The following is a 16,198-nucleotide window of genomic DNA, read 5'->3' as shown; positions in this document are numbered from 1 at the left end:
TTTATTATGGTTTAGCAGGAAATAGTGCAATCTGTCCACATGCTATAATAAAGCACTGCTGGTCGCGCATGATCAGATAACAATGTGGACTTGTGCGAGCGTTCAGCGCGTCACATGCTTGAAATGGAAAGCGGCCAGATTATCCCACTGTGACCGAGAGTTTGCATCACCACCACGCAAAATCCACGTCTTCTAGCCTTTTGATATTATCGCAGTTTATTTAATGGAAAATAGAATCTGATTTCGGAATAATATTAAGATACTGGTTTTTATCAGCATCGGAGACAGTATACTTTACTCTATAAAGCAGGGCTCCTTGCACCGTATGTATCGGTTTGTCGTAGTATTGTAAGAAGCGCTGCGTTGGTGCTATATAAATAAAAGATACTAATGATGAACCATATAGAGGATCGTAACTCAAGGAACTGGGCCATCAGATGTCTGTTTTTGGAAGCTCGAGTCCTCTAGACAAGTTTCCAGAACAGTATGTAGGCTCCTACCTCCGGTGGTTAATCTACCGTGTTATTTTAGTAAATGTTAATGCCCATGTTGGATAGGATTATTTGTATAGATATAAATATTGGCTCAGGTAGTAACTATAGTTTTGATATTTTCCTCTGCCTAATTAAAAGGACGGCAACCTCCAATATTTAGATAATTATATGTGAATAGTATAAGATTAAAAATAGATTTTCAATAATGTTGTTCTGTTTTCTTCTTTTTTTTTATTTTTTTTTATTGTGTAATAATGTAACTTTTTAAGCAGTTAGAGATTTGTATCTAGCCTATTTTATTATTGTTATTTTAACCCAATCTACTATGCAAACTCTCTAGCATCTTACCATTCTGTCTGTGATAAACAGTTGAATGACTCGGTCTTAATCAAACAGCCGGACACACTGACTAATGAAAGTCTATGGAGCAACGGACTTCATTAGCACTGCCATAAAGAATCAGCTCGGATAATTACCGATGACAGCCGCCAGGTCTGCAGATACGTTTATTGGAACAGAAAAAAGGTTTTAGTCTGTGACAAACGACATCGCTGTATAATAAATGTATGTACACGATACAGCGTCTTCGGGTAAAGAATAGCGAAGTCATGTAATTGACCAAATCTGCCAGTATTGCTTTTGGGTTTTGACTTGCTGTGCCTGATAATTTAGCCTTTTAGTCTGCATTATTTATGAACCCCCATTTATTAATTAATATTTCTATTTTTATTTCAGTAATGGAAAAGCAAGTACCTCTAAATCCGGAGGACAACGCTTTGATTCGGAGCATAGAGGAAGAATACAGAAAAGCGTTTCTCTTTATCAATAAAGGCTTGAACACAGATGAGTCTGGTTACAAGGAACAAGCCCGTAACTATTATAGGCAAGGGCAGGAGCATTTGATAAGGGGGTTGAGTGTCCCTTTACGTGGACCTCGTTGCGTGGGTCCGGCGTGGGACTCTGCAAGACAAATGCAAGTTAAGATGCAGGAGACCCTGCAAAATGTTAACACTCGTTTGAATATCTTACAGCAGAGTATGGCAGCGGCTTCAGTAAATCCAGCTGCTCCAGTTGTTCCAGTTCCTGCAGGTACACCTGCCCAAGTTCCCAACATGTATCCAGAACTACCTCCCAAGGAAAAAGAGAAACCATCCAGACCACCGCCTCCAAATCTTCCCTCGTTCCCAGCAGAGTCCTGTCCTGTTAATAACGGTACTTCCGTTATGCCAGGCAATGAACCTATTCCTCCAATGAACCCCTTTATTGGAGGAGCGACAGCAGCTCCCCCAATTTATACTCCTCAGGCCACAGATGGTCACTACACGGTTTCTTACGGGACTGAATCCGGAGAACTTCCTACAGTAGGAGATGACTTCTACTCCATTCAAGTTCAGCCACCACCAGTACATAGTCTGGGGGTAGATGCAGACGAGATGATACTTATTCCTCAAGGTGTACAGATATTTTTTGTGACCCCTGATGGCCAAGTCGGCGCTCCGTCCTATCCCGGATATCTCCGTATTATAAAGTTCATAGACACCAGCAGTGAGGCAGCACAGGGACGCCCACCAGCTTTCCTTCAGGTAACACATTTTTTTGTATAGGCTATTTATTTTGTATGTTTTATCTTTAATTTAGTAGATAGATCACAACATGATTCAAAACAGAAATCGGTGTTCACATCTTGATAAAAATCCTGTTTTGGATTTGCTATATGTCTGTTAGAGGAGCATAATACAATGTTTGCAGGCAGTATAATAAAGTACTGCATGTGAACGTCTTGTGATCTATTATGTAGTACACCAGGAAGAATAAATAGTGTATGCAAATGGACAACCACTGAATATTACAGTAATGGGTCTATACTAGCAGGCAGTCCATTAAAAGTGTGTTTCAAAGCGTTTTAGAGAGAGTTCTGTCTTGGATTGCATATTGGATGACGCTCTTATCAGGCTTCCGTTGCAACTGGACTTGTATCACTAACCTACTAAAGTCTGCGAAATGTGAGCTAATGACCAAATACCCTGTTCTCCAGTTCAGGTGGTATTAAACTATGGCTTCCACCATAGTTCCATTATGCAGCAACATTGCAACAGAGGAGTACAAATTAACTACAACATTGACAGTAAACAGAATTAACAAACATTTGATAGGATAGATTGTATATTTCTCTGTGTTTTTATAGTGAGCATTAAGTTAAAATAAGTAGGGGACAGTCTAACCAAATGAGATTTCCATTAAAAAGTACAGTATGGGGCATAGGAAGTGCCAGAGAATGACATAGTAAAGATATGCTCAGAGAAGAAGGATTTGAGCCAGGAGAGACATACCGCAAGTATAAAGGGTTAGCAGGAGAAGAGTGGTGGCCGACGGTGTTCAAGAGCATTTGCAAGGTGAAGTGGATTATTGTTTGAACTGTGAGGGGATCATTAGTAATTTTGGTGAGGGCTGACTCTGTAGAGTTGCAGGGGCCTATCTGATCGCTACCTGGAGCGACAACAGAAGCCATATTAAATATGGCGGCGGCCAACTGCTTTAAAAGAGTTAAGAGGCGACCATTGATATTGAGGCATTCAGCAACACCAAAAACCCACCCACTGTGGTCGCTCCAGAGAGGAGCCACAAGCTCCAAAGTGAGAGATGCTGCCTCTTGCAAGATGGCAGAGCCCACTAAAAAATAAACAAGTTCCCAAGAGGGTTTGTCCAGGTTGAATACAGGTACTAAATTCAACCATGCAAGTTAATGTCACCCAGCTTACTAATCGCAATGTGATCAGTAAAATATATATTTAAAAAAATAAATAAAAATAGCTAAAAAATAAACATTTGGTAGCATGTAAACATAATCCTTTAAAACAAATGTCTAAAATATATTTTTTTTAAAAAACCTCTTTCATTGTATGAGCAAGTCCTAAAATTGGCTCTGCAATTCCTAAAAATCCTTGCATGTAAAATACTTGCATTTGAAACACCCATGGGGTATGTAGTTTAACCCCTTAAGGGCCAGGCTTTTTTGTACAATGGGGGTGGGTGGGGGGAACACAAATTACTAGCCTGGGGTTTCTAGCATGGGAACAGGATGACCAAATGTCAAAATTCTAAATTGGAAAAATGCACATCTCCCAAATGTTGCTCTTTAACCCCCAAACCACTTGACAAACCTGTGAACACCAGTATTCTCAGGAGATATTGCTGCACACATATTGGGGTCTTGTTTGAAAGTGCCATCATATACCAGGAGCTATTAATTTATACCTGAGGTACAATTTGTATGGGGGGGGGACAAAAAAATTACTACTACAAACTTGACAAAGGCTGGTGGTTGAATTAAGGCATTGAAACATCAAAATACCACAATTTTAAATACCCTGGGGTGTCTATTTTTCAAAAATATGTTTTTGATGGGGGCAAACTGAATCGGCCAGCTTTAGAGATGCCCTAAATAGGACATGGGGGGCCAGATTACAAGATTTAAAAAGCTTATTGTACTTTTTGCCCTATAACTTGCAAAAACACATTCGATATTTCCAAACTCAGGACATTATTTTATAGTCTTTTTAACAGGCTACATAGTTAGCTTTTGTAGATGAGTAAAATACTTTTCAGATAAGTCAGACGCCTATTATTTTTTAATTCAAAGATTTGATCAAAATAATGGTATATGAAGAAAGTCCTGCCTGTCCTGAAAAAACAATATATAACTTGTATAAGCTCAGTGAATGAGAGAGAATACAATTACAACTAAACACAAGCACCACAGAAATGTTAAAACCGCCTCGATCACAAAGGGTACAAAAAGAAAAAAGCAGCTCGGTCCTTAAACAATATATCTTTATTTCATTGTTTTTGGAATGATCACCAAACTTTAAGTGGAAGAGGACAGTATAGTCAGAAAAGAAAAACGACATTACTCTGTAGATTCCACAAATAGCTGCTTGTCCACTTAACATATCTGGAGTGGATTTGCATATGAGATCTCTGGTGTTTGGCATGCTTAGTGGATTCAGGTTTTTCCAGAGCACAGCTTTTTAATTTTTTTGGAGAATTCAAATAGAACCAAAGCACATCGTATTTTATTAAACTACCTTTTATTGAACACTATTTTCATTAAAAAGTATAATGTGGTTTATGTATATATTATTATAGCCTCCTCTCCTTTTGTATCTGTGCAGATTATGTTCTATTTACCCATTGCACATCGCTGCAGAATATTATTTTGCTATATAAATCAATAAATACTAATGGCCTGCAAAATAGAATAAACGTAAGTAAATTTGGGAATGTGTGAAAACAATCCCACTAAAAATTCAAAAACTGTGCAGAGTTTCCTGCACTTACATTAATGGGAGACAGTCTCCCAAAAGAAGAACTTGTGTTAAAATATTCAATGAGCACTTTAAAATACATTCTTCAAAAGCACAACAAAACCCTTAGGTAGAAGCTGCAGCTTCCTGCCTCCTCTATGGTTCAACAGTACTTTAAGCTGATTAAGCTTGAAAATGCTCTTGTAGAAATGTGTGCGTGTTCCATGTATGTGCGTGTGAAACATTCCCAGCCAGCATTAGAGCTGATTGGCGGTAAGCATTTCACGTGCATCGCTTGCATGGAAAATAGCTGGGGGTGGGCAAAGGGGCAAATGCACTCGGAGCGGCTCATAACTGAAATTTTAAAAGGAACTCTCAGCCAGCATATGCATTAAAGTGCATTGGATAGCTGGAGTGTGCCTTAAAGAATCTTAGAGAGAAAGCAAATTTTGGTAGAGATGATACTTTTATTGGCTAACTGCCGTATAATCGATTGCCAGCTTTTGAGACTATCCAGGTGTCTTTTTCAGGCATATTATACCTATTCCTAAAGTATCGACCTAGTCTCCAAAGCTTGCAATCCATTGGATGTTATCATCAAGGTATCATCTTTACCAAATTGGCTTTCTCTCTTTCTGTGGTTAACATGGTACAATTCTCTACCTTGTATATCCTTGGAAGAGATGTATAAATAAGGACAAAAGCTAGATTGCTGTTTGACGTCTAACACACTGTTACATGAGCTTCTTACGTAAATTGGAGCACAACAGAGTGAGGTTACACGAGCCGCAGAATACCCACAAGAAGCCCGTTTCAGATTCTGTTATAGGATAGGAACAGCTTTACCCCATGAGAATCTGAGAACGCTAGTAAACCACAGCTTCAGTGGTGAGCAAAAAAGGAACAAAAGGTCTCCCATGTACACATATTATGGGGTTCATCTGCCGCGGCATCCTACCAAGACCTATGAGTCTGGTCTCTTACCAACCCCCTGTGCTGTTCTGTTTGCGTCGCTTATTTGCACTTTATTGCGTCTAAGCCATTGGCTGACGTGCCTGCAAAACCAGACTTGATAGGACGTGTGTTTAGCTTTGCTTACCCCTAGCTTGTTTTTCATTTGCAATGGAAGTTGGCTTCTGATTCTGATCAGCTTAGGCAAAAACATAACGTATGGACTGCTGTAGTAATTATGACACCTCATATTCAAATTAGACATTCAATAATATTTGGTGGTTGCATAGAGTCTCACAAAGGTTGTATAATCCATAAATTCTTAATAAACCGTAACGTTTTAATTTATATTTCTAAAACATGGACTGTCTGCTACCTGTAAAGAATGCTTCTAGTGCGTAAATGATTCAGTCCAGGTCTAACCTTTAGCTCCTGATTTCTGATCTAGGAATATCATGTGTTTCTGATGATGTGTAACTATGTTCTTCTTCTTTTTCTTCTTCCCAGGTGTGTGATTGGCTGTATCCACTCATGTGGACACAGTCGCCTGTCTTCAGGTCAAACAATGGAGTGTACATGTTTCCAGACTTGATGTCCCAGGTTCCAGGGTCTTATGTAGGGGTTGTTCTCTCTCATGAGCTGCCAGCAGCAGACCGGGAACTTTTTGACGACCTTCTCAAGCAGATGTCTGATCTGAGGATTGAGGTAATTGAAGTCACTGCTGATGCTACGCGAGGAACTGAAAGAAAATTACATTCATTGGTTATGTTGCCTGCCCTTTAGAGAATATAATGTTATAAGGCTTAAGCAGGCCTGGACTGACCATCAGGCAAATGCCTAGTGGGCCAGTGTCCAATGGCTTTTCCCACGTATCTTTTAATGTATGGCTCCATGCTGGAAAAGTATAAGACCCTTCTTTGTGGCCTCCTACCATGTGTCATTTAGTTAGCTTAAAGGGATAGTTTAATTTCTTTGGCACTCCCATTAAAGAAGAATGTATAGTAAAGTACTCTGAGTATTGCAGTATATATTCATCATAAATGGGGGGGGGATAAAACACCTTATGTAGAAGTTGCAGCTTTGTTGCTGCAGCTGCTATCCTCCTAGGCTAGACGTTATATTGGAAATCAATGGGAAAGTTTGTCACGCCTGCGCACGAGAGTCTGAATAAATCAGCGACGGAGACGACTGGAGGTGAGTTTATCACATGCAGGGAGATGTGCTCCGTCGAACATAGCTAGGGCACAGGGGAAGGGGCAAATGCATATCGGGGGGGGGGGGGGGTTCTGCTGAATCCTCTCGTGCATCTGCAAAAGCAACACCACGAAAATTGCTATAATATGCATTAAAATGAATGCGATGGCTTGAGTGTCCATTGAAAGTGACGTTTGTAATCACCAGTCTGACCAGTTAACAAATAACCTAGATAAAGGCCAGCCTGGTACAGCCGTGAGGCTCTTGTCATGTATTCTTGTTTGTTGGGCAATGTCTTGTGATCGCTTGGAAAGGTGGAGGGACATAAACACTGAGAAGCCGTGTCTCTTCCAGCAGAAATATATTAAAGGCCAGTCGTACCCAATTAGTTTTCGAGTATCAATGACTCAAATGTTAAGCAACTGTATATTTGTTTCTCAGCGGCCGATTTACTTGAAAGCATAATTTAACCATAGACATACTGGCATTTGTTTATAACGGTGTACAATTTTGAACATCTTTGGTATTTAATGTTATCCTTAGTCCAGAAGCTCATCATTGCTGCTTAAATTTTGATTTATTGGTGTAAACAGAGTATATAATGTCATATAATAATTAAAAACCTGGTTTTTGTGGTTTTTTTTTTGTTTGTTTTTTTTGTCTTTTTCCCACTTTTAAGCCTTCTGAAGCATCAAGTCAAGTCATTGACATCAGTCAGACAATACATGTTGTTCCTGAGCCGAAGGAGACATTACCAGAATGGAGCGAGAAAGTTGCACAAGGAATTCTGTCTGGTGAGGAATAAGGAGAAGCCAACTGATTTCTTTTGGGATACAGATTTTAATTTTTCTTGTTTATTTAGTGTTTTTGTTTTGTTCTTTTTGTGCATCTGTGCAGATTTCTAGATTGTAAGCTCGTTGGAGCTGGGCCCTCCTTACCTCTTGCTTTTGTAAGTCAACCTATGTTATGCACTGCTTGTTATGTCCTATTGTACAGCGCTGCTGAATATGATGGTGCTATATAAAACAATAATTATAATGTATAGTGCTGGCTACAGTGAGCAACTCTGAAAAATCTCAGTCATTCTGTAGGACATGACTAGAGCTAAAATAATGTAAATTATGCTACTAAGCTCCATCTACTATCCAAATGGTTAATTGCACACTATTTAATGCATACTTATGTCCCCTCAGCACATTTGAGTTTGTTTGTTTTTTTATATATAGATGGCTTATTTTACTCTAGGTGCCTCCTGGCTGAGCTGGGGTTTTGTGAAAGGAGCAGAGTTGACTGAAAAAGCCATTCAAAAAGGTGCAACAAAACTGCGAGAACACATCCAGCCTGATGAACGGCCTGCGGAGGTTAATCCCACGGTGGCCAAAGGACTTCATGTAGCCAAGCAAGCCACCGGTGGGGCAGTGAAAGTCAGCCAGTACCTTGGTAAGCTGATGAAGTCACCTCAGTACTGGTATTTGGTCAGGTTTTAAAGGTACACCCCAGCCCTTGTGTGATACATATGATTGCTGGGTGTTATCTGACAGTTGTGTTACTTGTAATTGCATAAAAGGATTCCTTAGAATCTCTCTATACATTTAGCATGCTTACCCACCCCCCAAGCTCCAGTCCCTTTGGCCAAACGCATCTCTTTCTCAAACTCAAGGTACTCGTCGGCTCTGGCGATCACTCGCACAGGAATACACGCGTTCGGCAACCTGTTGGTTGCTTTTAGCGGCCAAAACTGGGAATCGCAGAGAGTGCACATGGGATATTTTCACAACAAAAAGGAAGAAAATATTTCAGAAATCTGGAAGTGGGAAGATGAAGCCCCAATTAAAAGGACATGTATGAGAGGGCAAAAAATGTATATGTATAAAAGTAAAATAAGCTAGATATCAGTGTGCTGTGTTGATGTCGGTTAGAACCAAAGTGCCATAAAATATATTTTTCCTGTCTATAAGGTGCTGAACTGCCAAGGTTTCTAATACTTTGTAATACTCTCCTGTATTTAGTTGATGGCCTGTGCTCCATTGCCAGCAGCGTTGGGAAGGAGCTAGCGCCACACGTGAAGAAACATGGGGGCAAGCTTATCCCTGAATCCCTGAAGAAAGACAAGGGTGGCAAGTCCCAACTAGAAGGTGCTATGGTGGTGGCCGCCAGTGGAGTCCAAGGTAGTCCATAACCTGAGTAAAATCCTATCTGCTTGTCTCTATACAATACCACTAAATGAAATGATTCATCTTTCAGGATTTGCGACTGTATGGCAGGGGCTGGAATATGCTGCTAAGAATGTTGCAAAAAGTGTTGCATCAGAGACCGTTCACACTGTCAAGTACAAGTAGGTTATATGGTTTTCTTCAATATAAATTTAAATTGTTTGCCATATACTAATTGCAAAATCTAGATTTTTAGAGGGGGGCGAAGCAGAGTAGCATACTATTATCAGAAGGGATATGGTATATGTGTGCTTTGGGGGGGGGGGGTGCTGTTCCACTTACACAAAATATTAAACTCTCTAACATGCTCCTATCATCGCAGCCTACAGTGTATAACTTTTTTGTTTCAGTTAAGGGTTAATTTAAGAAATATAAATAAATCAAAACTTTACATGGCTTAAAATTACATTTGAGCGTACTATGAATTACAAAGAAATGCCTGTTACTTTTTAGTAGTACAATTGTTAGGTTTAGTGAAACATCTGCTTTTAAATGTATGTCCAGTATGTAGATCCAGCCATCACTGCTCCACTGTGCTTATCTATAGCACCCCATCGGGGAATCACACGTGCAACTGATAATGTAAACTACATACAATAAAAAGGAGCATAGCTAGGGTTCTCAAGAACCCATAAAACTGAATATGGCATTACCCATCCAGTGTGGGCCATGTAATAAAATGAAATAGTGAGCTGGGAGGACAATCCACTCACTGTTCCAAAAAATGTCGGCAAATAATTTCCGGACCACAGAAAGCCGGGGAACTTCTTATAAAACAAAAGTTGATGTGACCCTCAGACCTTTTTAGTATAGAAGGTGCAAAACACCTTTTAGGGGACCACCCTTCATAAAGTAAGAAGCAGGATAGTATGAGTCGAGATTTAAACTTGAAGTGACCTAAAAGGTCCATGAACTTATCTGACTTTATACCTTGCTCTGTAAACACCGGCCCACAAACACTGGACAAGCTGGTTAACTGGAACATTTAAGGAACGTGCATCAGAGAGGGTCTGCCATCCAATACGTTATACTGAAATATCTTTAAAAACGAAATTAAACTCCTGAAATATGATGGAAAATAAGTTTGTTGATATGCTGCCAACAATGTTTAACGAAATTATTTCTTCTACCTAGATATAGGGGACTCAACATGGATGGTTCCTGCAGTAACACAGTTTAAGCGATAACCAGTAATAATCATTTATTTGGTATAAATCGGTAATTCACTCCACCCTTTGAGTATTGTGAAACCCCTAAAAATATACAGAGAAAAATCATAAACATTTAATGAGGCTTATATACAAGTTCCAGGGCACATCTGTGTGATGTATGAAGGCTCATGTGGTTGTGAAATGCCTCAGGGGGTATGTTGTGTTGCTGGACAGTCAGGGGTGGAAGGGAGAAACATGAAATTTTTGAGCCATGTCCCGGGTGGTCACTAGAGGGTTTAGTAGATGGAGGTGAATTCTGGAACAATCATGTTGTCCATTAGTGAGGAGGCCCCATCCACAACGTATCCACTTTGGGAAGCAGGCACCATTAATATGGCAACGCTTGTGCTATAGAAGTACAGCCTTATATTTCATGCATTGTATGGGTGACATCTTTATGTACACTGGGGTGTCATATGAACATACTCATCATGGAGTGAATACCCTTTTGAACAATAGTTTCATTTTCAATCCATATAATGAATGAATATTTTTAAAACATGATTTTGGCTATACATAAAAAAAAAAAAAATATTGTATGATTTTTATTAATTAATTAATTACACTATCGGTAAATTCCAAAATTGGCATTTATTTGGTAAGATACAAAAAATCCTTGTAACTGACTGATTTAAATCCATCTCGCTAACCAATTACTCTGCCAGCTTGTGCAGTTTGTAGCCGTAGCTTCGTTTTCTTAATTACTGGTAACTGTCTTTCTTAACCAGACTGATAAATGAAACGCAATCACAAAGGTGACAGGTCTTTTTTAATGCAGTCTTTGTACTATTGTCCTATTGATGAGCTCTAATGACTTCTAAACCAAAAACTAAGATTGCAAATTGCATGTAAAAAAAATAAAATAAAATAACCCTGAAATGTGTTTCACTTCTAATGTAGGTATGGTAAAGACGCTGGCCATGCCACAGACAATGCCATGAATTCTGCTATTAATGTTGGAGTAACCGCATTTAACATTGATCACCTTGGCATCAAAGCTATCGTGAAAAAATCTGCCAAAGAAACGGGCCACGCCATCCTCGAGGAGTACAAGATAACAGAGAAGCAAGAAAAAAAAGACGGACTTCACTGAACCATTACTAATTTCATGCTGCCTTAAATGTGTGGACCTTCTCCTACTTGGCTTGAAGAATTAATGCTGGGTTTCTTACCCATGACAAAGCATTTGTGAAAGGACCTTTACCGTTCTAGTAGGTGATGCAGTGCTTCATATTAATCCTTCTGGCTGCAACCGAACGACATGGTGCAGAACCTGTCAGAGCGCTGATGTATAATGTGAGGCTGTCTGGCTGGATGCAGGTATTAATGCGCTTTCCCAACTGTTTGAAGTGGCCATCATGTGTGTTTAGTTTGCCTTTAACAAAGGAAGGTCTGGTCCACACCAACCTCCACATTTAAATATATGGACATCCATAGTGGATAGAGTCTATCCTCAGGACTTCCTTAGTAGTGCAGATCTTGATCCCCTTTCCACATGAGCAAAGGTAAATGAGTGGCGTGGCTCTGTGGCTTTGATAAAATTATCTATATTCGTGTGAGTATACCGATACATATTAACTGCTAAAGAATTGTGTAGCTGAGGGGAATGCTGTCATGCTGCCTAAAAACCCAATGACGTGTTCTGTCTAACCTTGGGTTTCGTTGCTATCTTATTTTATCAAATTAAATGTAATCTAGATATTGAGACCTCCTTACTATTTCCAATGTTTATTCATCTGTATTGAACAGGTGTACACCATGAGCGCTTATGGCAGAAACTGCAACACTGACTCGGGAAGTGCCGGCATATAGTTTATGGAATATCGCTTTTTTTTCCTGAAATGACAAACATTTTATCATAATGTACATTTTAATGTGTAGCATAGTTTTAAAATTTCACATTATCAGAGTCATCTGAAAAGTAATTTTGGACAATGGTACATTAAAGGACAGTATCTGGGAGCATGGCTGAGACTGAACAAAGAATTGTTATGCCACCTAGTGGTAATAATGATACTACACCCCAAATATCCTGGGGCGATATGAAACATTTTAATTGAGATGCATGAAAAGTTTAATGTGCAAACCAGTAGAACTGACTGTTTTTCAGAAACACGTTGCTTTTTATAATTCCATTTACTTAAATTCTCATTCTTTATCTGTTTTGTATTATACACAAAATGTTACTATTGTTGTAAATAATAACAAATACTCAATAATTTGGGTTAAATTTAGTTATTTTTACTATAGTCTTCAATTGATACTATCTAAACACTATTCTAATCCTTTAACTTGCCCTCTGGTATGCAAAGAGTTAAGTCAAACTAACAGAATGCGGTATAAAGCAAAGTGATTTAAAAAAATGATTGCTTAAATTGTAATATTTAATGTATTGTGAATTACTTATTTTGAAAGGATTTTTTTCTTCTTCATTGCTGGACCAGGAATTTGCGCTTGGCTGGTGTGTTCTGGTCTGGGAGTACAAACACGCCAAGCAATCCTATTCATTCATTCATTTACAGTCGGTAAAAAAAGACTAGATCGTTCTCTGCCACCAAATTCTTTGGTTTTATTATACACCTTTTGTTATATTTGTTCCATCTTGTCCATTGTGACTGCCCAGAAATGTCAGACTGTCTTACTTTGTTTGCTCGTGTCTGTTTTCTGTTTGAAAATGTCTCCAATTGTGCATTCAGGTCTTGCCTAACGCAAGGATAATAAAAGCCTATTTTAATTCTTGGGAGTCAGAGGGGTTAAAAACACTAAAAACCTTACTAGATGCAGATGCCTTAGTTAAGCAATAGTAGATTACCTACCACTATAATTCCTTTACACACTATTTCTGCACTTTGTAACAAGATGAAAGGTATATTAGAACTACAATTTAAGTATAAATACAACCTGTATTCATTTGCTGTAATAAAATTATTTATTTCTATTAAAATCTGTGTGTGGACTTTTTATTTTTTAAAGCAGCCAGCATGCAAAGACCGTACAAGGCAGGAGACGCATTGATGGGTTTCCCCTGCAAGCACTAAATTGGATTTTCGAACTCTAAATATCAATATGTCACAAATGATATACTTCTAATGTTGTGCAGCATAGAAAACTTAAAATTACTCCCTGTTTTGTTCACATTATATCGCTGGTCTGCATGCCTGCAAGTAGTAATCGGACATAAGTCATCACACTCCCTTTCTCTTTTGCCCTGCCCCAAAGGGCAATACGGCCCCATCTCGGGTATTTGGACATGCTCCATGTGCAGAATGAGTGTGCAGTAGCTATTGCTAGCTCTGCCCTTTTGGTGCTAGAGAAATATTCCCATTTCTTATGCGACTATCCTGTGTTCAATATATACTTATACACCCACTGGCCACTTTATTGGGTATACCTGTTCAATTGCTTGTTAACACAAATAGCTAATCAGCCAATCACATGGCAGCAACTCAATGCATTTAGGCATGTAGACGCGGTCAAGACAACTTGCTAAAGTTCAAACTGAGTATCAGAATGGGGAAGAAAGGGGATTTAAGTGACGGAACGTGGCATGGTTGTTGGTGCCGGACGGGCTGGTCTGAGTATTTCAGAAACTGCGGATCTGGGATTTTCACACACAACCATCTCTAGGGCTTACAGAGAACGAAAAAGAGAAAATATCCAGTGAGCAGCAGTGGTGTGGACGAGAACCCCTTGTTGATGTCAGAGAATGGGCAGACTGAGTTACTGTTGCCTTTCTGTCATCTCGAACCACTCGTTACAAGCAAGGTATGCAGAACAGCTAAGGACAGGAAACTGCGACTACAATTCGCACAGGATCACCAAAACTGGACAATGGAAGACGAAGAACCTTGCCTGGTCGGATGAGTCTCGATTCCAGCTGCGACATTCAGATGGCAGGGTCAGACTTTGGTGTAAACAACATAAAAGCATGGATCCCTCCTGTCTTGTATCAACGGTTCAGGCTGGTGGTGGTGGTTTAATGGTGTGGGGGACATTTTCTTGGCACACTTTGGGCCCTTTAGTACCAATTGAGTATTGTTTAAAGAATTAAGGGAAAAGGGGGTCTAACCCTGTACCCAATAAAGTGACCAGTGAGTGTATAACCCTATTTAATAAATTAATATTGAATTAAACACATCCCTTTTCTTATACGTATCTGGTGTCATTCCCTATCTCAATATACGCTTTATATATTTCTTATGTGTGATTGGTGTACACATTAGGGTGGAGATATTCAGAACAATTCTGCACGTTTTAAGAAATAGTAGACATGCTTGGGTATGTTTATTAATGCAGGCATTTTAAAAACTACAGCGGTAGCTTCATGGAATGGGTTTCCTTGGCCGAGCAGCTGAATAAAAGCCTCACATCGCCAAGTACAAGGCCAAGTGTTGGATCGAGGGGTGTAACGCACGCCGCACTGGTAACGTGTTCTGCGGAGTCACTGATCATGCTTCTCTCTCTGATGGGTGAGTCTGGGTTGGGCAGATGCCAGGAGAACGTTACCTGCCTGACTGCATTGTGCCAACTGTGCAGTTTGGTGGCAGAGTAATAATGTCCTGGGGCTGTTTTTTCAGGAGTTGGACCCGTTTCTTCCACTAAGGGGAAATCTTAACGCCCCAGCAGGCATTTTGAACGATGCTATTCCAACTCTGCGGGCACTTTGTACTTAAAGTACTTTGCTTTAAGGAATAACGGGCTTGTGGGGGAAAACTATACATATCTAAAAAATAACCTTTCCTTTTTGGTCAATGTCGAAAGCTACTCCATATTCTCCAGGTAATGCATGTGGATCCGTAATTATAACGAAAGCGGCCACAACACACAGTTCAATTTAACCCCTTCAATCCCAGGGGTTTTTGGTACCTCAAGTGCAAAAGCAATTTTGCCATTTTTGCACAGTTCAGCGATTATTCTCTTTTCCTGTGAATAGTGTACCCATGTAAACTATATATTATTTTTTCAAGGAGAGATAGAGCTTTCTTTTGATACCATAGTTGGATGATTAGCTGAAAATTTAGTAAAAACTAGCGAAAATAAAAAAAAAATAAAACACCTTTTTTAAATTTACCCTCTGAATCCTCACAAATTAGGTAAAGTGATGGAAAATCCCCTCCAACTTTATCAATTCAGGTGTCCTGATTTCAGAAATACCTAATTTATATAGATTTTCCATACTTTCCATGGCTAGATGTTATGCTAGGGCAATGGTATGTAAGGTTTTTTTAATTTTTTTTATATATATATTTTTTTTATTTTATATAATATATATATATATTTATTTATTTTTTTATTTAAATGGTTAGAGGTCCTCTTAGGGACCTCCTGAACATGTTATTGATGTCACAATGACATCACTTAGCTCACTTTTTTTTTTTATTATTTATATTATTATTTTAATGATTTTTTTTATTATTTTTTTTTCTCCTTCTCTGTTTCAGGACGGGAGGGGGGGTGAGAGACATGGTTTCTCACTCCCATCCCCGCGATGCGCCTGCACCGATCACACTGTGATCGCTATGCAGGTCCTCACAGACGTGCATAGAGATCGCAGCGTCTGCGCCTCTTCGGAGGACAGGATATCCCCTGCAGGGGATATCCCGTCCTCTGATGAACTTCCGGGTTACGTCAGCAGTGACGCAACCCGGAAGGGAAGGCCCAATCACGTGATCGGGCATTTTAAACTGCCCAATCATGCGATCGGGCAGTTTCAAATGTAACAGCTTTCCGGCTTTCATGGTGGAAGCTGTTACATCAGCTCAGCCAGCAGAAAGCTGGCGATGCCGTGCAGCAGCAGATTGTTCAATATCCGGTTGAAATGGTTTTGATGG

The 16,198-nt window shown here is 39.5% G+C and overlaps 1 protein-coding gene across 1 annotated transcript; it reads left to right on the top strand.

Moving 5' to 3' along the window:
* Positions 1–1,231: 1,231 nt before the first annotated feature.
* LOC149286466 (spartin-like) lies at positions 1,232–11,460 on the top strand. The gene is made up of 7 exons (XM_089493899.1): positions 1,232–2,077; positions 6,257–6,454; positions 7,623–7,737; positions 8,189–8,383; positions 8,953–9,111; positions 9,188–9,278; positions 11,268–11,460. The coding sequence occupies exons 1-7, from the start codon at positions 1,232–1,234 to the stop codon at positions 11,458–11,460; spliced, it is 1,797 nt and encodes a 598-aa protein (XP_089350025.1).
* Positions 11,461–16,198: the final 4,738 nt, after the last annotated feature.

Source organism: Sceloporus occidentalis, unplaced genomic scaffold (genome assembly GCF_023333645.1).
Source record: "Sceloporus occidentalis isolate IW3139 unplaced genomic scaffold, rSceOcc1.0.p SCAF_68, whole genome shotgun sequence".
Lineage (NCBI taxonomy): Eukaryota > Metazoa > Chordata > Lepidosauria > Squamata > Phrynosomatidae > Sceloporus > Sceloporus occidentalis.
Note: the sequence above shows the minus strand (reverse complement) of the source record. Positions and strands in the feature narration are given on the sequence as shown.